At 43.5% G+C, this 24,315-nt stretch overlaps 1 protein-coding gene across 1 annotated transcript in view; it reads right to left on the bottom strand.

The window, feature by feature from the left end:
* RAB38 (RAB38, member RAS oncogene family) overlaps window positions 1-21,823 on the bottom strand; it is a 57,904-nt gene extending 36,081 nt beyond the window's left edge. The window contains exon 1 of the mRNA XM_082684400.1: window positions 21,403-21,823. Coding sequence (XP_082540526.1) covers window positions 21,403-21,604 — 202 coding nt within the window. The 5' untranslated portion in view covers window positions 21,605-21,823. The remainder of the gene's footprint in view (window positions 1-21,402) is intronic.
* Between the last annotated feature and the right edge of the window lie 2,492 nt (window positions 21,824-24,315).

Below are 24,315 nucleotides of genomic sequence, written 5' to 3'. Positions count from 1 at the left end.
AATTCACCATGTAGGCTGCCATTTCTCTTAGACTCTACACACACATCCATGGCCATGTCAATGTGACTCATGATTCAGTGTCCAGCTCCCAGACAAGTTCAATGACAAAGCAATGAACTGAATCACAAGAGTTAATACGGTAGCTGCAGCGATCATTTGGACAATCTTACTGCAGAAGGCAATAAATTGAATGGCCAGAGACATGGGTCTTAGTCTTAATTACTGGTTACCAGCGCAGCCTTAGACAAATGCATTTCTCTGTTTGCGACTCAGTTTTCTCACTTACAAAATGAATTTGTTCTAGCTAACCTCTAGCTGACCTCTAAGGTCCCCTCCTACTTTCCTGCTTCCAGAGGTAAAATATTCCTGGTAAGTCAATGCTTGGCCTCTGTCCCAACAGCCTTCAGTGGTCTGTTTTGTGTCACAGACTCAGCTAAAAATACACACAGGTGATAGAGTCATAATGTGTATTTAACGGTATTTTCTCTTGGTAATTAATACTCTAGAGATATTCTCGGTGGGCACAGCCAAGCCAGGAATCATCTACATAGACATAGAAACAATGGGAGGAAGCACCCTGGATGTTCTGTTAATCTGGGCACATTCTTTTTGCCACTCCACCACTAACCTACGGCTCTGTGAGCTCAGATTAGCGACTCCACCATTCTGAGTCTGTTTTCCTCATTGCTAAAATAGTGGTTTGGATACCTGAAACTAAATTCATTACTGCCTTGGCAACCCTTCCAATCACCCTCCAGGGATGCAGGCATCCAGCTCTCCGCTTGCTACGTCCCAGTGTTCCCTCCAGTGCTCAGCATCACTAGTTACACTGCTCCCCTGAGCGCTACCTTCAAGTCATCTTCTGACTCTTTCCTCACCCCTCTGCCTAAAGGGTCTCCAACATTCTACCAATGCTTCTGCTTTAGAAGCAGGTCCGGGTCGTCAACAACCCCCCACCATCAGCACTGTTAATGCTCCCATTTAAGCCCTCACCTGGAGCCCTGACAGCTCCCCAAGGAGGCTCCCGGCATCTCAGCTCTCATCGCTCCTGCTCTCCCTCAAAATAAATACAAACACAGGTCTTCAGACCTTTTGGCAGTATAAGAGATCACCAGATGGGCATCCATTGGGAGGAAATGAAAACACTATCTTCAAGAGCTATCTGCACCCCCATGTTCACTGCAGCATTGTTCGTAAGGACTGAGACATGAAAACCTCTTAAGTGTCCATCAGTGAAGGAATAAAAAAAGAAATGTGGTATGTACATGCAGCGGGATATTATCAGCACGGAAAGGAAGGAAATCCTGCCTTTTGCAACAACATGGGCAAAAGCAATAAGAGCATTATACTAGGGGAAATAAGTCAGAGAAATAAAATACTGTAATGATCTCACTTATATGTGGAATCTAAAAAAGCCAGACTGGTAGGGGCACCTAGGTGGCTCCGTTGTTTAAGCATCTTTTTCTTGATTTCAGTTCAGGTTGGGAGATTGGCTCCACGATGGGCATGGAGCCTGCTTGGGATTCTCGATCTCCCTCTCCTTCTGCCCCTCCTCGCCCACCCCCCATCACTCATGTGCTTTCTCTGTCTCTTTCTCTCTTTAAAAAAAAAAAAAAAAGCCAAACTCATAGAACAGAGAGTAGACAGGTGGTTGCTAAGACAGGGAGTAGAAGATATAGGGAGATGTTGGCCAAAGGGTATAAGCTTCCAGTTATAAGATAAATAAGTTCTGGAGAGCTAATGTACAGTATGGTGATTATAGTTAAAAATACTGTATTATATACTGCAAGCTGCTAAGAGAGTAGCTCTTAAGTATTCTCACCATGTACCAAAAAATGGTAATTATGTGAAGTGATGAAGGTGTTCATCCTAATGTAATCATTTGAAAATATATAAGTATATTAAACCATCATGCTATACAGCTTTAATCTACACAATGTTATATACCAATTATATCTCAATAAAGCCAAAAAAAAATCCTCTTAGGTATTTAGAGAATACTCATTCCTGGGCCCTGCTCTTCAGAGATTCTTACCCTGCTAGTTTTGTGTGGGGTCCAGGAAGCTGTTTTGAAGGCCTCCCTAGGTGAAGTCTTTAAACTCTATTTCTTTCAGAGTCCACGTTCAAAAGGTCAACAATACCCGTATGCTCCACTGCCTTAGCCCGTCACTGACACATGCTTAGAAACAGACATCTTCGGGGCGCCTGGGTAGCTCAGTGGGTTAAAGCCTCTGCCTTCGGCTCAGGTCATGATCTCAGGGTCCTGGGATCCAGCCCTGCATCGGGCTCTCTGCTCAGCGGGGAGCCTGCTTCCTCCTCTCTCTCTGTCTGCCTCTCTGCCTACTTGTGATCTCTGTCAAATAAATAAATAAAATTTTTTTAAAAATAAAAGAATAAAAGAAGAAACAGACACCTTCATTATTAACAGTGCACAAGGAGACTTTGGCTCCAACCACCTTTCCAAACTCCTCCTGTCACTTCCTTCAACAAGCTCCATGGCCATGCCACAAGGGAATACTTATTCTCTCTAAACACACTCTCCATTACTGCCTCGGATTTTCTTGCCTTTTTATACCTCTGTTCCCAAAGCCTGAATTCCTTCCTCACCTTTCCTCCTACTCCATTCAGTGAAAACATATGAATCCTACAATTGTGCCCTGAAGTGAAATGTGATATATGCATTTATATATATTATTATATATAATAATAAAATACATAATACATACATACATAATATATATAATACATTCATACATAATATATATAATATATTATATATATATATATATATATATAATTTTTTGAGAGAGAGACAGCCATAAGCAGGGGGGTTGGGGGACAGGCAGAGGGAAAGGGAGAGAGAAATCTTAAGCTGGTTCCACTCAGTGCAGAGCCTGACACAGGGTTTCATGACCCTGAGATCATGACCTGAGCCAAAATCAAGAGTCAGATGGAGCACCTGGTGGTTCAGTCAGTTGAGCATTTGCCTTGGCTCAGATCATGATCCTAGGATCCTGGAACTGAGTCCCACATCAGGCTCCCTCTTCAGGGGAGTCTGCTTCTCCATCTCACTCTGCCCCTCCCCTCTGCTCAGGCACACATGCGTGCTCTCTTTCTCAAATAAATAAATAAAATTTTAAATTTAAAAAAAAAAAAAAGAGTCAGATGCTTAACTAACTGAGGCACCCAGATGCCCTGATTAGAATTTAACGTTGCAAATCTGAGGCCTATTCTATACTTGTATGATATAGTAAATATTCAAGATACTATTGTAGAAATAAGCTGAAATTAAAGTTATTTCTTTCTCTAAAATATGTCACCATGTGTTCATATGTAACTAGTGTTACATACTAATGCACTTACTCTATATTATACTCTCACTTCCAATAAGTAATCAATAGTGGAGAAAATTAACATTATGCTAACAGGGTTATACACGTATCTGTTGCAACAAGTTTCACACTGGAATATTATGTTTTTGTTATCATTCTCATCTTCTTAAGAAATAATCCCTTAGAATCAATTTACTCTACTCAAAATAATATAAGTTTTGGGTCATGCATAATCTATAAAGCTAAAAGTACCAAGATACTCTCTTTGTTTCCAGGGAATAATAGCATGAAAAGCAGGAGGATGAAACCAAAAGTATGTATGGATCTTGGACAAGGATCTAGAGGAAAACAAATCCATCTGATTACTGTGATGGCCAAGAGGACACTGAACTTACAGTAGGTTAAGGTAGTTTTGAAGACTCAGGGAAACCCACAGACGAGGATCAGAGTCTGGTTAACATGCTCGTGAGTAGGTTTTCTCCAGGTTTTAGGAGCCCATCTGACCCTGCGGCCATATTTTTGAGACTCTTTCCTCTTCCCTCTTCCCTACTTTGCCCCCACCAAGCCAGCGACAGAAGCGCATATCCATCACTCTTTTTCCAAGTCCCCTGTGCTGAAACTGGCATTAACCATGGGCAATCATTGCTCACAAAATTACAAGTGCCCCTAGCCAGAACCACCTTTCAGCAGTCCCCATGACACGTATTGTGTGCACCAGAGTGTGCAAAAAGGTCTCCTTCCTGAGTGAAGGAATAGTCCCTAATTCCCTCCCCGCTCCCAGCAGATACATGCAGACTTAACAAGACGGTAAGAGCCACCCTCTGCCATGTCCCTTGCCTTCATCATCATCACTCCAGTGAGGATCGCCCCATCTCGCTTCATTCATTCACTGAACAACTAAGTTTTGAATGCTTGTTATTTTTCAGGTACTCCTTGAGCAATGAGCAAAAAGAATTAGAGGTCCTTGTTCTAATGAATCTCATGTTCTAGTGGAAAAGATAAAAAGCTGGTAAGGTACACGTAACACTACATTAGCTGGTAAAGTGGTAGGGAGGAAAATAAAGTAGGAAAGGAGAAAATGGTATGTGGGGGTGAGGGCCAAGTTATGCAGGATGGATAGTGAAGGTCCACAGGGAAGTGGTCACTTAAGTAAAGACCCGAAAGAGGTAAAGGAGAAAGTTGTATGGATATTTAGAAGTGCGTTTTTGAAAGAACACCACCAAGAGAGAAAGACTCCGAAGCACAAATGTGTCTGCCAAGTGTTTAGAGAAGAGCAAGGAGTCTATCTGGAGAGAACGGAGCAGGGGAAGAGGAACATGCGGTGAGGCAGGCAGATCTCGGGGTCCAGACCGGAGCCCATTTCAGGCCATTGTAGGAAGGCTGCCTTGTATTCTGCAGGAGAGAGGAAAGCACTGAGGCCAGGAGGAGTCCTGAAGGAGCAGATGAGAAACATGAATGAAATAGACACCATGGCTGCTACAGTAAGGAATGATCCACAGGAGTCAAGGTTGGAAGTGGGGAGACAATCATCCCGGCAAGAGAGAATGACGTGGACGGATGTGGTGATGGTGAATGCTGGTAAAGATGGGTTTCTTCCTAAATACATCTGGAGGTCGAGATGCTCGTGGAGACGTTGTATATGAAATGATTCGAGCAGGACTCCAGAACTTTTGGCTTCAAAGATCAAAAGTACAGAGTTGCTATTAGCTGAGATGGAGAAGACTTTTGCAGGTACAGGTTTTGTGGAAATAGATCAGGATTCTGATATGTTAAGTCTGAGATGTCTGTTAGGTTGAGACGTTGAGGAGGCAGCTGTGCACACAAGGCTGAAGTTCCAGGGGACGGTCAGCACTGGAGATTGAACTGGTACTTTAATTTCCATACACCTCTGCCAAATTCACCCGATCATTTCCCTAATTAAACACTTTCAGGGATCTACTTCTGTTTACAGAAGATGCCACAAACTGGAGGTTGGTTGGGCTGCTAACATGTTCTGTGACCCATGTAAGATTTAAGGCAATTTGAACAATTTGCCAACAGTTATAAATTGGAAGATCTCTCGGGGGTGCCTGGGTGGCTCAGTTGGTGAAGCCTCCAACTCTTGGTTATGACCCAGGTCATGAACTCATGGGCAGTGGGATAGACCCTGTGTTGGGATCTGAGTTCAGCACGGTGTCTGCTTGAGATTCTCTCCCTCCACCCCTCAACCCACTCACATGTGCCCTCTTGCTCTCTCTCAAATAAATAAATAAATCTTTTTTAAAAATTGGAAGATCTCTGGGGCACCTGGGTGGCTCAGTGGGTTAAAGCCTCTGCCTTCGGCGTGGGTCATGATCTCGGGGTCCTGGGATCGAGCCCCACATGGGGCTCTCTGCTCAACAGGGAGCCTGCTTCCCCCTCTCTATCTGCTTATCTCTCTGCCTACTTGTGATCTCTATCTGTCAAATAAACAAATAAAATCTTTTTTAAAAAAAATTGGAAGATCTCTAATAAGACAGATATTGGAATGTCTTGAAAACTCAGAGCATTTAGAGTTACAATGTCCATATCATATGAGTAATGTTTGGGAGTTAATTCACTTGAGCTGAGTAGTACCAAATACCCACTTTTAAAGGCAAAATAATTTGATGACATGCCATTTCTTTTGCATTGTCACATATCACAGAACACTGCCTTAAATTTAAATGTGTAATTATATCCATTTTATAATAATAACTCCAACAAAATATTTAGAATTTAATGAAGTTGATATGACTTTATTTTAAAGAAATTGTTGCTACTGATCTGTTTTTCTTATGGCTCTTGTAGGCTCTAACAAATGGTTACTTAGGATTCCATGTTTTTTCATTTTTGCATCAAAATACTCTTTAGCACATGGGCCTGTTCCAGTAGATCCACCTAACTATCAGTAGAGTTTTACAAAGAAAAAAATGTGAGCCAGGATTATGGGGAAACTGTGTTCCCATTTCCTAGGGAAGCAAGGACCAGTAGCTTCGGTGGTCCTAAACTGGAAAAAGATTTTTCAGAGAGAAACTCATCAATATAGGAGCAAGAGTTTGCCAGGCAGAGAAAAGAGTTCATCTACTTTACGATCTGGGCTCCCAGTGATTTCTTACTGGGGAGGGGGCACCCCAGGAAGAGGAGTGAACTGAATAAAGCAAGGTCTTGATCCCACCCACTTATTTGCTATGCTTGCTTAAACTCCTGCTCATTCTTAAGATTCACTTTGAATAAAATCTGTCCCCGATTCAGAACCACCCAAGCTCTTTCTGCAACTTCTTCGGTTTCCCCATTTCACCTCACTAGTGGTTGTCATCTCATAGGAAATCTTACCTCTGTTCAACAAGATGGTAAAGCTAGAGGCACTGTACTGAATTAAGCTAAAGTGTGCAAGAGTGAGATGACATAAAAAATAACAACTGGGGGCGCCTGGGTGGCTCAGTGGGTTAAGCCTCTGCCTTCTGCTCAGGTCATGATCTCAGGGTCCTGGGATTGAGCCCCGCATCAGGATCTCTGCTCAGCGGGGAGCCTGCTTCTCTCTCTCTCTCTCTCTCTCTCTCTCTGCCTCTCTGCCTGCTTGTGATCTCTCTGTCAAATAAATAAAATCTTTAAAAAAAAAAAATTGGTTTTTCAGGTGTCCATAAGGGTGGGTAAATTGTAGTGACCTATTTTAAAAATAAATTTCAAAATATTCCAATTAAATTCTATATTTATATTTAAATTTTAGGCTGTGTACGGGGTGGGGGAAAAGAAACAGAGACAGAGAGACAATTAATACCCCAGTATCCCAGATTTTTTTGTCAGAATTTATTTTGACTGAGGTCTGACACTACTCAGCTTAGATGACATAATTCACTTGAACAGAGAATAATGTAATGTCAAATACTGGATAGTGGGAGGGAATGAAACCAAGTCACAGATGAGAGGTTGGCATGAATCAAGATAAAACAATCAGCATCCCATGTTGTTAATTTAATTACAACTTAAACAAATACCTAACAAACAACCTAAAAATACCTCCACTGAACTATAAGCTCAAATGTGTTAAGAAAAAGGTATGTTTGAATTACTTAGCATTTGAGACATCATCTCTAAGTAACCTTTAAAGATTCTTTAATAAGTAACTCACAAGACAGTAAAAAGTCGGGATTTCTAACACTTTTACAAATAACTCACAAGTCTAGGACTCAGAACTAGACTCTAAAGGTTTCACTCTTGGGGCACCTGGGTGTCTCAGTGGGTTAAAGCCTCTGCCTTCGGCTCAGGTCATGGTCTCAGGGTCCTGGGATCGAGCCCCACATCCGGCTCTCTGCTTGGCAGGGAGCCTGCTTCCCCCTCTCTCTCTGCCTGCCTCTCTGCCTGCTTGTGATCTCTGTCCCTCAAATAAATAAATAAATAAATAAATAAATAAATAAATAAATAAAGACTTCACTCTTAAAGAATTTCCAGATTCCTTTAGAGCTGTAGTTCCCAAAATGTGTACCAAGGTGCTCTGGGGTGTGTCAATGAACTCACAGGGGTGCAAGTGGATAAACAGGATATCTTAAAATTTCAAGGTAAACATGGAGGTACTCAAGCTCAGTCAAACACCTCAGGAACTACTAACTTGAGATAGTTCACAACTTTTACATCAGACCATGCTACATTCCTTCTAATGAAATCCTATCTTTTTGAAACAGGTGTTCATAGTTTGTGTGATATAAAGCAAGAGTCATGTGAAAATCAACGTGAAACAGGAAACAAGGGGAGTGATATCTACTCTGACTCAAAATTCTATTCCATGGCCCAAAGGCACGCGTATACCAACAGTAAATAATTATAGTTATTAAAAACGAAATTCAAAATCTTTCAAATTTATGTTCCAATTTTTTTTCAAATGGCTACTAAGTTGTTAGAACATAATACTTATTCAATTATTTGGTGCTAACTACTTAATAAATTGAACTTAATAAATTGAACCTGGGTGGCTCAGTAAGTTAAGAGTCTGCCCTCGGTTCAGGTCATGATCTCCATTCAAGTGAATTATCTCATCTAAGCTGAGTAGTGTCAGAAATCAGTCAAAATAAATTCTGGCCAAAAAACCTGGGATACTGGGGTATTAATTGTCTCTCTCTCTGTCTCTGTTTCTCTCCCCCCCACCCCATACACAGCCTGAAATTTAAATATAAATACAGGATTTAAATAGAATATTTTGAAATTTATTTTTAAAATAGGTCACTACAATTCTTCCACCCTTCCTTTCTATGATATTATTGTTTCTGGATACTTGAAAAACCGATTGTTAGTTTTTTAAATAAAGATTTTATGTATTTATTTCAGAGAGAGAGTGGGAATCTGGGCACGGGTAGGGAAAGGAGTCTGTTTCTCTCGCTCCCTTTCCTCCAGCCACCACCCCTGCCCAGGCTCACGCTCTCTTTCTCTCAAATAAATACATAAAATCTTTATTTTTAAAAAAAAAAAAAGATGGTTTTTATTAAGCCAAGCCAACCCCATGGTCTCAGCAATGATGTGTGCAAAGAATTCAGCTCATTTAATTCTTAGCTCTATCTAAAACTATCAAGATTCAAAATATAATTTTTCTTTTAAAATAAATAATGTGTATCTTCTAAATGCCACTTAATCTCTGGAATGGGAAAAGGACTGCACTGTTGTATCACAGTCAGGAAACAGTAGAACAGAGTAGTCAGAAGACAGCAAACAGAAAACATCTCTGTTCCTACCCAGCACCATCCCTCACGACCTCTATGACTTTTGAAAAGTTTTTTGTGTTTTTTTTTCTTCCTTGACTATGTTGTTTTCTAGCTCATCTAAGCAAAGTTCTCTTGGCTCTGTGATGGGGCTAGTGACAGGACCTACTAGATCCACTCACTGTGAGCAATAAATGAAAGGATACATAAGTACACTTAGTACTGGGCGCCTGGGTGGCTCAGTCGTTAAGTATCTGCCTTTGACTTCATCCCAGGATCCAGCCCCGCTTCAGGCTCCCTGTCAGTGGGAAGCCTGCTTTTCCCTTTACCACTATTCCTGCTTGTGTTCCCTCTCTCGCTATGTCTCTCTCTCTCTCTCTCTCTCTCTCAATCTCTGTCAAATAAATAAATAAATAAATATTTTAACAAAACAAAACACATATACAGTACCATGCCCGACACTCCATAAATGTTGGCTCTTTTTTTTTTTTTAAGATTTTACTTATTTATTTGACACAGAGAGAGAGAGAGAGATAACAAGGAGGCAGAGAGGCAGGCAGGGAGGGGAGGGCAAGCAGGCTCCCTGCTTAGCAGAGAGCCGGATGCAGGACTCCATCCCAGGACCTCAGCTGAGATCATGACCTGAGCTGAAAGAGGCTTAATCCACTGAGCCACCCAGGCACCCTAAATGTTGGCTCTTAATAACACATTACATTGTACGGACAAATAGTCTTCCCAAAAAATAATTTGTCAATTTCCTTTAAATTTTGCGTGAAATTAGACTGCAAATTGCATGAATCCCTCTCTCTACGGATATTCTCTTTGTCCACATTAGGCTGAGGGATTACATAAGAAGCTAAGTTTTTCATCACTCTTCTTGAGAGAACAGTTTTGTGCAAGGCTGATGAGGAAGAAAGGTTAATAATATATCGGGCTATGGGCTCCTGGATGGCTCAGTGGGTTAAGCCGCTGCCTTTGGCTCAGGTCATGATCTCAGGGTCCTGGGATTGAGTCCCGCATCGGGCTCTCTGCTCAGCGGGGAGCCTGCTTCCCTCTCTCTCTCTCTCTCTGCCTGCCTCTCTGCTTACTTGTGATCTCTCTCTCTGTCAAATAAATAAATAAAATCTTTAAAAAATAACAATAATAAAAATATATCAGGCTAAAAGAGGCTACAATAAGTAGGGCCACGGAGCAAAAAGAAAGAACTCTGATTTCTCTGAAATTATTGACCATCCTCTCCTAAAATTCTCCTTTGCTTCCCAAAAAACCCACACTTGCTTGGTTCTCCCCACAGTGTAGTACTTTCTTCTTCTCTACCTCTCTGCTGACTTCACAGTCATTTCATTAAATCATGTCACAACCGTGGCAAGGTCTGCTAAAGCACACCAAGGATATGGGAAAGGTGGAAAATAACTCTTAATACAAGGATAAAGGAAGAAGTGCTACAGGGAGGGGAAAAAAAAAAAGGTTGCATGAGATTCAAGAGAAGAATGAGAGAATTAGGGAAGTCTGCAGAAGAGTTGCCCTTCTAGATGAATCTTTTTTTTTTCTTCTAGATAAGTCTTAAAGATTAGATAAGATTTGGATATGTGGAAACAAAGGGAAGGGTATGTGAACCAGCAAGAAGGGAAGGAGCAAGGCAACGAAAACGGGGTGAGAGCAAGGAAGGAAGAGGCTCAAATGGCCAAATTTTCAGCCTCATAATGGAGAGCAGAGGAAATAATATTAGGGATGTTATTTGACCCAGAACGGGAAGTCTCTGGGTATTCCCAATCTCATCATCCTGTCTTCTGCATTGCATAAATTTCCAGAGGGCTGGATGCCCTCTGGAATAAAATTCAATTACTTTTGTGTCTCAGTGCTTCAGACTACACCAACACATCTAGTGTTAAAAAATCAGCTTTTAATTTTTCAAATTTCATCATTAATAACCCAGAGATGCCTGCATTCTGGTTCCGGATCTACTATTAACTAGTTCTAAAAGTCTGAGAAACAAAGGCAAACCCTCTCTCAGAGCACTGCTTTCTCTTCTATAAAAGGAAAGGTTGGGTTTGATGAGCCCTCAAGATCTTAACTTTGTGAAAATTACCCTCCAAAATTATTACTTCTTCTAATGTGTCAAAAAATCATTACAATAGTTTTGCCACTTGACCTTCAAATGAATGACACTTCATTCCAAATTATAAAGACATGGTTAAATGATGAAGTACAGCTTTTAAGAATGGTCTTTAAGGTCACTCCCCAGTTTTTATGATGAAAAAATGAAACAGAATGCTACTTTCAGAAAAGTGACTACCATATTTATCAGATTTATAGTGTCTACATTTTTAATACATTAATATTCATAAAATTATGAAATCTTTCAAGCATAAGCAAATTAAGGGATTTTTTTGTTTTGTTTTAATGAAGAAATTTTTAGGTCAATGATATACCTGAGAATTGAAGCCATGATGAAATAGTTGACTAGAAAACTTGAATGAACAAACACTTGATGCCTGCTAACTACCAAGAACAACGCTGGGAGCTAGGGTTATAGACTAGAAAGACATTCTAGTAGAGCTTCTAAGAAGGCTTCTAAGAAGGCTTCTAAGCCGGGACAAGCATGGCTATTACAGGAACAGAGAAACAGCGCCTCCATGGGCACATGAGCTCAACAGACATTTCTTAAAGGAGGTGAGATGGGCTGAGTGACCAAGAATCCATAGGAGTTATCTAAGTGAAAAAGAGGAAAGTATATTTAGCCAGCGACTATCATATGAGCCATAGCACAGAGGAGGTGAGAGGTGAATTGAAGCCACTGAAAGAGATCTGGAATGGTCAAGAGTCTGAGGTATGAGAGATAAGGCTGGAATGGGTGACCTCAAATTTCACGGTAAAAAAGTTTAGCCTCTAATTCTGAAAGAGATGGTGATCCACCAAAGAATGCCAAACAGGAGCATTTCTGATTGGAGAATGAAGTCATGCTCAAAACTCTCACCTCTGAGGACTACAAACCGATGGGGTGGGACGGAGCTTGAGGAAGGGACAGGTGTTAGGAAGCTGCTACAGTGGTCCTGATGAGTGATGAAGACACAGGCCACCACAAAGGGATAACACGGAGTTAGTTTTCAAGACAGAAGAGATAGAATTTGATTAATACCTACAAGTAAGAAACTAAAAGGAGTGGGGAATGCTGGAAGTTAAAACCTGAGTTATTTTCAAAGAGTAATTTACGATCATATTCTCTATTAAATTTACAAACAGTTAAAAAAAAAAAAATGGTGGAACTCAGTAATGTAAAACCCAGGCTACAGAGTCTTGACCTTGCCAAGTCAGACACTACTCTAACACACTAACCTTGATGGAATCTTGCCTTGATGGAATAAATATGACTTCTACTCCCAGGAGAAGCAGGGCCAGCATATACCTCTGGGAGTCTCCATCTCAGAGTTAAGAGAAAGAAAGAAAAGTAAAGAGAGGCAGGGGCAGGGTGGTTCTTAATGACTTGAAAGCTTTGCAGGATTCCCCAGAGTGAATCATAAGAAGATGGAGAGAAAGGGCTCTAAGCCTTTCTACAAAGCAACTACTCTCAAAAACTCTTCAGGTGAGTGATGACTCCAGTATCCAACCACTGTCAGTGAGCGGCCACTGTGTGTCAGGCACCCTGTTCTACTCAGGCTTGGTCCAGTTTCCTCACCTCCAAAATTAGAAATGATAAGACCTATTTGTCACAAGCAGTGTGATGTTTAAATTGCAAAAGCTGCCTTGGAAAATTGATCAATGTAAGAGATTACCTTTGACCTTTAGCTTAGCATATATGTCCTTTCATGGTTTGTGTGCTGCTCCCTCACCAAGCCCTCCTCCCGTATTGTAACCTGTAGCAATGCCAGATTACCACTGACCACACCATGTCTCCTCACCTTCACACCACAGCTAGGGTAGGTGTCCTATTTTGACTTTCTTTTAACACTTCCCCTTCAGAACACTCATCAAAACAGTGATCAAATAATTATCTCCCCGCTTTATGTCCCACCAGACTATCATATTCCATAACTGCAAAAATTGATCCACTTTGTTTATCCCTTAGATCCTCTTCTCACCAAAAGAATGAATAAATTTTCCCAGGCAAAATCTTACACCTCTCAAATGCTCAAATTTTAAAATGACTTTGTAAATAAAATTCAGAATAATAAAACAAAAACAAATCTTTAAGTACTGTTTCAACACTCAAAGACAATAGCTCTATTCATGACAAGCCACAATGACATGGATCCTATGTTTCCTCTTGACCTGGTCAAGCCTCAAGGACTCTCTTCTAGGACCTCACCCACTCTTCCCTCAATGGTTCTGTGACTTGAAATCTGTCCTCTTTTTTGCCATCAGCCTTCCTATCACCTCATCTCTAGTGTTTTAATTCCTCATTTCATGACATGCATAATCTATAGGCAATAGGGAGCCACCAAAGCAATGTTCCAGAAAGATGAACTTGACCTTGGGTCACATAAAAATTGAAGAAAGAAGAAACTAGTCAGATGGCTATTACAGAAGAAAAACAGGGAAGTAATAATAGCACTGTCCTTGGTCTACAGCAGTGGCAAGAGAAGCATAATCACTATCTGAGTTGGGAGGGTCAAAGAAGAAAATATGGCAGAAGTTTCAAATCCAAGTGACTATGGGAAAGGTATCTACCAAGTCCAGAGAATGGGGAAAGATGCCTAGTTTAGACATATAAAATATCATCCTTTACTACTTATCATTAAGAGGGATGATTGTGCATTGGGGAAGGTATGTGCTATGGTGAGTGCTATGAAGTATGTAAGCCTGACGATTCACAGACCTATACCCCTGGGGCAAATAATACATTATATGTTAATTTAGAAAAAATTTTAAAAAAAGAAGGATGATTGCGGATGTTCTCTGTATTCTCTGTTGTTGTTACTGTCATTTTCTACTTTATGATTTTGCTACATTCAGCATATTTTACTTCACTAATAGAGAAAAAACAACAATCTGCTTTTTCATGCCACTTTGCTATGACATATTGATCTTGTCAGATATATGAGAGATCATGATGGAGATGGCCAGCAGGAAGACCAAACTGTAGGTCTGAAGGTCATGGAAATCAAAATTAGATACACGTTTTTGGAGACACCTGCATGGAGTTTAAAGCCATGGGAACATGTAAGACTCTCAAGAGAAGGAGACAAAACTGAAGAGAGCCAGAGGATGAACTTCAGTCTCAAGCTGTAGAGCCCTGAAATCACTGATCACAGGGAGTAACAGGTTGTAGGTAAGAGGACTGGATATACTCCACGAGCCAGAGGCTTTACCCTACCTGCTCAGTTGTTGTTTTTGTTTGTTTGTTTGTTGTTTTTTAAATATTTTATTTATTTATTTACTTGACAGAGAGAGATCACAAGCAGGGAGAGAGAGAGGGAAGCAGGCTCCCCGCCAAGCAGAGAGCCCGATGCAGAGCTCAATCCCAGGACCCTGGGATCACGACCCGAGCCGAAGGCAGAGGCTTAACCCACTGAGCCACCCAGGCGCCCGTACCTGCTCAGTTTTAAGCTCAGAGAATGGACAGATGTGGTTCAGGCAGGAGCTCTGTGCCACCAGAATATTTTGGAGTGTCCTTCTTGATACAGTTCATTAACTGTTATAGTGATTTGCTTTGGTGCCACACGCCCATCAAACTGTGAACTTCTTGAGGTCAGCAACCATGCCTTGTTCGCTTCTTTATCCTTCTTTGTCTTCCCCTCACCTAGAACTGTCTCTAACACATACCGCCCCTTTCATATACATTTGTGCTGAAGAAACCAGCCACACACCTTAGAGCTATTCCTCCCCATCCCGTCCTTCTCTCAAATGACTTAGCTTTGGTCAGACTCCAATGCGCTCTCCTGTCAGAACTAGTCCTCTAAAACACAGTTGTCCCACATGCCTAATGCTCACATGTCTGTGACAGAGTTTCTACTGCCCTGCAGAAAGCCCCGGGGTGTTTTGCCCACACACCGTTCACCCTACTTAGAAAGTTCCCCATCTTACTGCGTGTACACACTGCTTACCTCTAAGCACAAACCATGTTAGTCCGGATGGTATTTAGAAAATCTATAATTAGCCAGGCTAGGCTAAAAACAAGGCAATAAACTGCCCAGCAGAGAGTAGCCCAGACTTGACACACATTTTTTTGTTTGTTTGGTTGACATGTGGTTGCCAAATTTAGCTCATTCTACATTTCTAGATCTATTATGTTGACATTTAAGACCCTTCTTCTAAAACTCCCTGGAGAATTACAGTTTTTAAGAATTAGACACTGAAGAGAGTCAAGTCTAAAACCTGCCGTCTCCACCCCACCACCACCACCACCCCGCATCGCATTTCACAATGCAGAAGCATTTCATAAAACCTGAAACAACAAAGCACTGTGATGAAGATGAACCTCATGGCTACTGGCATGGGGACTCCATGTCCCGGGGCTCCTGACTCTAATCCCAGGCTGCCTCCCCATCACTCTGCCTGTTAGATAATGTCCTCCAATGTTTCTCTGTCACACAGTTTAGGCAGGGGAAGTTACCACAGAAGTGCCTGATGGAAGTACTTTTCCTTGGCCACTTGCTGACTCTTGCAACCCTGGGCAAGTCCCTGACCTCTGATTCTTGCTTTTCTCTAATATAAAATAGGTGTAATACTACCTGATCTGTGTATACCCTCAGCGATGCTGGGCAGATCAAGCAGGAAAATGTACGTGAAGGTAGTTCGTACTAACAGTTAAGAACAGAATAAGAGCTAACATTTATTTACCAGGTGTTATACGTCAAGCAGGCACCACTTCCCAGGAATTACCTCGTTTTATTTTTTTAACAACTCTAAGGAGCAGGTTCTGCTACTGTCCTTGGTTTACAGACAGGAAACCACGGCTCAGACATGTAAGTGACTTGCACCCATCCCAAAGCTGGCAAGGGAAGAAGTTGGAAGAAGCTGGCCCATATAACCTGGACACACTGAAAATACTTTAGAACTGGCAGAAACTATAAGAGATTACATAATACAAATATGTGATATCTCAGGAAAATGAAACAAGAGCCTTTTTGTAGATGAGGCATCTGAGGTCGAACAAGGTCTAGTAACTGAGGTCCCATAGTTTGCCCAGCGTCAAGTACTATATTTTTAAAACATATTTAGAATATGTCTAGGGAAGCTTGGATGGCTCAGTCGGCTAAGTGTCCATCTCTTGATTTCAGTTCAGATCCTCATCTCAGGGTCATGAGATCAAGCTCCACGCCAGGCTTGAGCTCAGCAGGGAGTCTGCTTGAGATTCTCTCTCTCCCCACCCCTCGCTGACCCTCCTCTCCGCTCTCATGCACTCTCTCTCTCTGAAATAAATAGATAAATCTTCTTTTAAAGAAAGAATGTGTCTAAAGTATTTTATTTTGAGGGCACCTAAGTGACTCAGTTAAGCGTCTACCTTCAGCTCAGGTCCTGATCCCAGAGTCCCCGGATCAAGCCCCACACTGGCCTCCCTGCTGGGGACTGGTCAGGGAACCCACTTCTCCCTCTACCCCTCACCTCACTCCTGCTTTCTCTAATAAATAAAATCTTTAAAAAATAAATAAATAAAGTATTTTTAATTTTTTTTTTAAAGATTTATTTATTTATTTATTTGCGAGACAGGGAGCAAGAGTCGGGGAGGGAGAAAGGGAATCCTAAGCAGAATCCATGCCCAGCATGGAACCTGATGTGGGGCTCGATCTCACAATCCTGAGATCAGGACCTGAGCCAAAATCAAGAGTCAGATGCATAACTGACAGAGCCACCCAGGCGCCCCCAAAGTATTTTATTTTTAAATTGTGGGAAGTAGAGCAAAGCTGTTAGAAACCTTGGTACTGGATTCCATGGCCAAATTTTAAATTCCAGCACTACCACTTAACCAACTATGTTACCGGGGAATTAAAAATTAAGTATGTGTATTATACACATAATAATAAATGCTTAAGAAATGTTAGCTGCTATTACTACGACCGTCCCAAATCCTCCAGCTGTGCTCCCAAAGCACACAAAGAGTTCTAGACAAAACTGTACCGTTCTCTTTGAAAATGCTGATGGAATAATTACAGTAATCAGATTTGGAGAGGAATAGAAAGGAGAATCTCAAATGTGAACCTTTTGCTTACTTTTTTTCCTGATAAATCTATTTTAAAAACTCTACAACCAAGAATCAATTTTTCAGAAATAGATTTTCATTCTATTTCATCCCACTACCTGTACAGTCGTTCTGATTAATATCCAGAAACACGTTAGAAATAGGAAGAAGGCAAGAAAAACCTTAGGTAAATCTAAAGAAGCAACACAGAAAGAAAGAAAGAGAGAGAGAGAGAGAGAAGGAAAGAAAGAAACAAACAAACAAAATGAAAGAAGTAATACCTTTCAGTGGAAGGAGGGTATAATCCCAGGGGACCAACTATGACCCAGGCACTCACAGGCCTGTGGTCTCTAAGAGCATGGCTTGATTCCAAGTCACACAGAACTGTATTAATTGGGCTCTTCCACTTAATAGGTAGGTGGCCTTGGGCGGAGGGACTTAATTTCTCTTGACACTGTCAAGTGCTCTGGAAGCCAGAGCTGACCCAGCTGCTCCTCCGTGATAGAATCTTTGGGACTCAGGATGATTGCCATTCCCTGTGAGGTTTGTGGAATTTACCATGTTGGTTTTCAGCCTACTTCACAAGCCCTGAGAGGTATTTTAAAAAAAGAAAAAAAAGTTTTCTGTTTTTTGTTTTTATTAAGTAATCTCTATGCCCAGTGTGGGGCTGGAACTCATGACCGGGGAGATCAAGAGTCACATGCTCCACAGGCTGAGCCAGCCAGGCACCCCCTGAGAGGTATTTTTTGGAGTCTTTGAGGAATAGACTGGTCAGTCAAAGTGGCTACAAGAGACATATCACAGAATTTAGTTGGACACGTACAGGCCATGAGTTGGCACTGAATCAAATGAATATCAAAAATCTCATGAGCAAAGATTCCCTCCATTGCAGATGGATATGATATTCTATCAATGACACGGCCTGTCCTCTCTATGTCATCCATCCTCTCAACCACCTCAAAGTGTGGCCCTCCTGTTCACACTTTAGCCTCACCTGTTCTTTCCACACACACAGCAGAGTTGAGCCAAAGGAGAAAGAGAAGCATTCTTAGGTCTGGACAGACAAGCTGATTTGAAGGTGCTGTAAGGTACGCTTAGCTGACTAGAGTCTGAGTGGGTACTTGAGGTTGGATTTCGTATGAATTCACTCCTCACAGGACTACCTATGTAGCTTGAAATATGTCACCACGATGTTCCACTAAACCTTTCCACAAGGGCCCAACTTCCCCACAACAAGTAGGGCCTGATTCCCAGCTTCTAACACAGCTCATGAGGGCCTTTGGGCTGGAGGCTGCCAAAGGCAGGTTACCACTGAACATCAGAGCCCTGGGAAAAAGTAGTTCCCCTCCTGAGATACTACACACCACTACAGCTGTACAGCCAACTTTCCAAATGCCTCAGATTTCTTATTTGCACAGAATTCTGTGGCTATAGCCTCCCCAGCAACTTCAGTCCAGAACCACAGCTTCAGAGGCATTTCTTCTTTCTTTTTTCCTTTTTTTTAAAGATTTTATTTATTTACTTGGGAGAGAGAGAAAGCACAAAGGGAGAGGGGGAAGCAGGCGTCCCGCTGAGCAGGGAGCCTGACATGGGGCTCCAACCCAGGACCCCAGGTTCATGACCAGAGCCCAAGGCAGACACTTAACTGACTGACCCACCCATATGCCCTGCTATGCAGTCTCTTAAAAAAAAAAAAAAAAATTGACAAACGATTACTTCATATGAGACTAGAGAGAAAGCAAGAAGCTTAGTGAGGAGGTTAATGCAATAGTCCAGGTGAGAAAAGAGGGTGACTTAAAATGAGGTTGACACCCAGGTGCCTCCTCAGGAGGCATTTCGAAATTTAGTGCTTAAATTGTTCATGACAGCATGCTGTACCATGGATAAAGCTGAAAAATGATGCCGGGTATTCTGGACCAGATTATAGATGTAATATAGGACTCCTCATTTATTATGACTTAGCACATTCGTATCATGCCCTTCTTGCCTACCATTATACATGTTATTGTCACAATAATCCCTGAGGTTCTCCTGGATAGTAGGTACTGTCACCTTTAGGTGGCATTTGTTGGTTGCCCATTTCTTATTTAATGGGAGAAAGCATCCTGCCTAATTTATAGATAAGGCAACTGAGATCAGGAGGTTAAGAAACTTGCCTAAAACAGCTCAGGACATGTGGGGTAAAACAGGGATACAGTCAAAAGTGGTTCGCCTCTGGAATTTAGACTCTTAATTACTATGCCTTTCTACCTTCTCTGTTAGATCAGGACACTGAGATTCACGGACATTCTCTAACATGCTAAGGTCACATCCCTACTTGATTTTGACACAAAAGTCTAAATGACAGCTACATCCCCTTTGAAACAGTAAGTTCCTTCTAAACTTGAGTTCTAGATATATCAGTGCAGCCAGAAGAGTTTTCAGACAATAAACCATCCAACAACCGAAGTGCAGAGACTCACAGTGGCTTTTCTAGATGAAAAGCCCAATCAGTGGCTGATGGCATCGTCTGGTCGCTGATAACCCCCTATGCCACCAGAGCTGCTGAAGATGACTCCAAATGTAGGAATCTGTTCACATGCCAAAAGTTTTATCATAAGACTCAGCGGCTCATGATTAAAGAGGCACCAGAGTCCCCAGAAACAGAAATACCCTTTCAGAAATTTTCCACATTTACTCTTGCTTCCAGCCATGATTAAGTATTTCCCAGACAAATACACCAGCTAAAAAGGAAACTGTTTTCTGAAAGAGAAGTGGCGGGTTTGGGTCCAGCACTTAAGCAAAGGCTCCTGGTACCATAATGAACAGCCAGAGGTGAAGTGGCACTGTTCACAGAGAATCCCAGAGGACCTTGAAACGTCGGAGCAGAAAGATTCCTGAACTGCCATGGCCAATCCCTTTTCACTTAAGAGGGATGCAACTGAGCAGAAGGGACGCGTCTGGAGCCACTGGGCAGGTTGGTGAGGGACAGAGCCAAGATCTGTAATGAGGGGTTGGACATGGCCAGGTTGCAAACAGCTTCAGTCCAAGGGCTCACACCTTTGCCTCAGGTTTGCCTGACTCCCCCGCCCAACTTGGGGGACAAACCCTCAGAAGTAAACTCTGGTCTCAAACATTGTAATGAAGTTTCTCATTTCCCAGATCTCTCAGTGAAAACTTAATGGGCAAATCAAGAAATCTTAGGGCTAATGTCATAGACTCTTTGACAAAAGTGCCCCTAAGGTGCATGGCTCCTTTTCTTTTTTTCTTTAAGATTTTATTTATTTATTTGACCGGGAGAGCACAAGCAGGGTGAGTGGCAGACGGAGGGAGAGGGAGAAGCAGGCTCCCCTCTAAGCAGGGACCCCCATGCGGGGCTCTATCCAATACCAGGGTCCTGCTCAACCAGCAAAGCCACCCAGACACCCCACCCCCGCAAGCCTCCTTTTCATAGACCACAGAGAAACACGGAAATAATACTTTGCTCCAAAAACATATACACCAAGATCTTTGGCTTCCTCAAAGCTGAGGACGGACCTCAAACTCGCTTGACTGAGAGGGGGCAGGAGTTGGAATGAACTAAGTAAGTAGTTAAAAACAGCAGTTGGGGGGCGCCTGGGTGGCTCAGTGGGTTAAAAAGCCTCTGCCTTCGGCTCAGGTCATGATCTCAGGGTCCTGGGATCAAGGGATCAAGCCCCGCATCGGGCTCTCTGCTGAGTGGGGCGCCTGCTTCCCTCTCTCTCTGCCTGCCTCTCTGCCTACTTGTGATCTCTCTCTGTGTCAAATAAATAAAATCTTAAAGAAAAAAAAGAAAAAGAAAAACAGCAGTTGGAGGACAACAGGTGGGTAAGAGCCCTTCTAGCCCTGAACGCTCCTGCCCGCTGTTAACCGGTCTCAGGGCTTCCCCCTTGGTGGCTGGCATGACACTAGGGGCCGCGTCACCGGCAGCGTCGTCCACGCCCGGAAAAAGAGCCAGAGACCGAGAACTCCAGACAGTCTCTCCCCAGACGGTCTCTCCCTAGGTCCCTAGGGAGGCCCGCACGGGGTCGAGAGATCCCAGGGGAGGGTGTGCGAGGGAGTTCGAGCAACAGCGCAAAGCGCCAGGGAATGCACTTGAAGTTTCAGCGAGCGAGACAGAAAAACTTTTGTTTCCTCGGAAACCAAGTTTCCAGCCCACCAGGAAAAGTCTCGTGCGGGCGCCCGGGACCGGCCCGCAGCCCCCCGCCCCGGAACTGCAGGGCCGCGGCGAGGCCCCCGTGCCCTCGCCCCTCCCCCGGGGGCTCACCTGCGATGTCCCAGAGCTGCAGGCGCACCACCGTCTCCGGGTCCCAGTGCAGCACCTTGAGCGCGAAGTCCACGCCGATGGTGGCCCGGTAGTGCGAGGAGAAGTTCTGGTGCACGTAGCGCTTGATGATGCTGGTCTTGCCCACGCCCAGGTCGCCGATCACCAGCAGCTTGTACAGGTGCTCCTTGTGCGGGGCCTGCATCCTGGCGGGCCGCCCGCGTGCCGTGCCGGACCGGGGAGCGCAGCCGGGGCCTGGGCGGGAGACCGACTCCGGGAGCACGAGTGCGGGCGTCAGGGAGAGGAGCGGCGGGGCGGGGGCGAGGGGCGGAACTCCTCCCCCGCCGCCTGGAGAAACGCCCAGACAGGCGCCCAGGGGTTAATCCTCCTTCCTTTCCCGGGGCCGCGCGCCGCCCTGGAGGGGGGTGGAAGAGGGAGCGTCTCCGGGGACTGGCAACCAGGGGGCTCCCGTCTTAATGCCTGTTGCAAAGGTTATTCGTGCAGCACTTTACAGTCTCCGAAGCACTTTCCTCGCCTGTGATCCTGAACACAAAGCTTTGAGGTGTGGGCTTTGTTTTCCACGTTTTCCGTGCAGGAAAACTGCGTGTGGAGAAGTTCAGCGCATTGCAGGAGATGGAGTGACAAACCCGGGGGAACCCAGGGCTCCTGAGCTTAGAGACCCGCCCCCAGCCCTCACTGTAGGGAGAGCTTGGAAGAGAGGCAGCTGAGAATACAATTTCAGGAGGAAGGGTCGGGGTCTGGGTTCCTTATGCACTGGTTTTTTGAGGTGAGTGGCCCTGGGCAAGTCATTTGACCTTGGGCAAGCCTCAGTTTGCTTTCTTCCTCGGTGGCGGTGGCGTGATAATGGTAATCCGAACCTGTCACCTCTCTTGGAGAGAAAACACTGAGCGCTTTCACACCTATTCAACTGTCAGTGGCCCAACAAGGGGGACCATGTTGCTGAAAACGCAGAGGGCATCCTTAGTTTTTAGACTTCTCTCCTATCCTAAAAGCTCTGGGCAACACTGAAATACAATTTCAATAACTATTCAGATTAGTTTAAATGCTAACAATAGCAAGTATTTATCCAGCACTTGCTGTGTGCCAATTTTTATATACTTACCACTTTATTGCCCTAGCAGTCTTAAATCGATACCATTATTCTTCCCATTTTACAAAGGAGGAAAAGGAGGCCTAGACATTTTAAGTAATGTACCCAGTATCAACCACTAATAAGGAAAAAACCAACTTAAAAGCCTATTTCCTGAGCCAGAAAGGGTTTTTTTTGTTTGTTTCTTAACGTACTCTTTTTTTTTTTAAGATTTTATTTATTTATTTGTAACATATTAGTCACTGATAAAATAAGGTAGGGGAACAGGCACAAAGAGTTGGAATGGGGTTGGCCTTTTAGAGAGGGGGGCCAGAGCAGGTCTCTCTGAGAAGGGAACTATTCAGTTAAAAACATCAGTTTCTGAGGAAGTGGCATGTAGATCTAAGGGACAAGCATCCTGGACCAAAGTGAGTCATTTTGTACCTGAATGTGCCAGGAACTGAGCAACTACCCCATTATCTCATTTCAACTTTCCAACTGTATCGGGTCGTATTTTGTCCAGTTGATAGATGAGGAAAGCAAGACAGAGCACAGCTTTCCCAAACCCACACAAAGTGTTAAAACGGGGATTCCAGTACAGGCTTGGGGGAGAAAGAGGAGAGGAAGTTTGGCAGGCCTACTGTGTGCCTGCCGTCAGACGACAACACTGCGCACACTATTGTCAGCATCCGCAGGCCCCTCACAAGCAGAGGGTCGCCCCAGCTGCCTGCCCTGGATAAATCACATAGCCTCTCTGGAGCTCAGTTTCCACAACCACAAAATGAAAATAAGACTATCTGCCTCCTAGAGTTGCTGGTACAAGTCAATAAGATGCCAAGCCTGTAGCAGGTGCTGATGGCAGTTATTTTTTTTTTAATATTTATTTATTAAAGATTTTATTTATTTATTTGACACACAGAGCGAGATAGATCACAAATAAGCAGAGCAGCAGGCAGAGAGAGAGGAGGACCCTGAGATCATGACCTGAACCAGAAGGCAGAGGCTTAACTCACTGAGCCACCCAGGTGCCCCTGATGGCAGTTATTAATAGCAAGTGAGGGACAAGCTTTTCACACCATGTTCTCTGATATAAATACTAGGGACCGGCACCCTATCTTGTCAGCTTTCTGTCCCCTCCGGGGGTAACTCAGAAGCTTTGCTCCTAATCGGCATGCAGCAAAGGTGTGCAGAATTGCCCTGGTTTGCGTTTTATGGAATGCTCAGACAGGTAGCCATCCTTCTTCAGTTTCCACCCACGCAGGGACACACCAGGCAGATCATATCTAACAAGTAAGCCAAGTGTTCTACCTGCTTCAAGTATTGGCCAACATTGTGGCTTCATTTTGCAGGGACGGGAGTTCACAGACCTGAGGGGCCTCCGCCCTTCTTCGAGCTTGAAAAACGAGTAATAATTACAAAGACCCTCCCCAGATCTAAAATCCTGGCTCTGTAGATCTCAAGACAAGTTTGGTCCGGGCACGGAGCTGGTGGAGGAAACAAGGAGGGGGTAGAAGTTTGAGACATAACGTGAGCCCAGCCCTCGCTAGTGGGCCTGACCCAACCGCTTCACAGGCCCTGGCCTGTCTTCCCAGCCTCGTCCCCGCTGAGTCATCACCCCCCCACCTGCTCCTCTCTGCTGATCAGGAGCATGTCAGAGCACCAAATGGTGAGATTTTTACTGTGTAGGGCAGCAGACCAAGACCCAGATTTTTTGAGATGGAAGCCTATAAAATTGGGTGAGGAGAGTGGTCTTTAAGACAAAAAAAAAAATTAAGGAACAGTTCCTGAAGCTTCAGCCTCCCTGCCTCTCCAGGGGGCAGGCAATC

This window comes from Mustela nivalis (assembly GCF_964662115.1).
Source record: "Mustela nivalis genome assembly, chromosome: 9".
Classification (NCBI taxonomy): domain Eukaryota; kingdom Metazoa; phylum Chordata; class Mammalia; order Carnivora; family Mustelidae; genus Mustela; species Mustela nivalis.
Note: the sequence above shows the minus strand (reverse complement) of the source record. Positions and strands in the feature narration are given on the sequence as shown.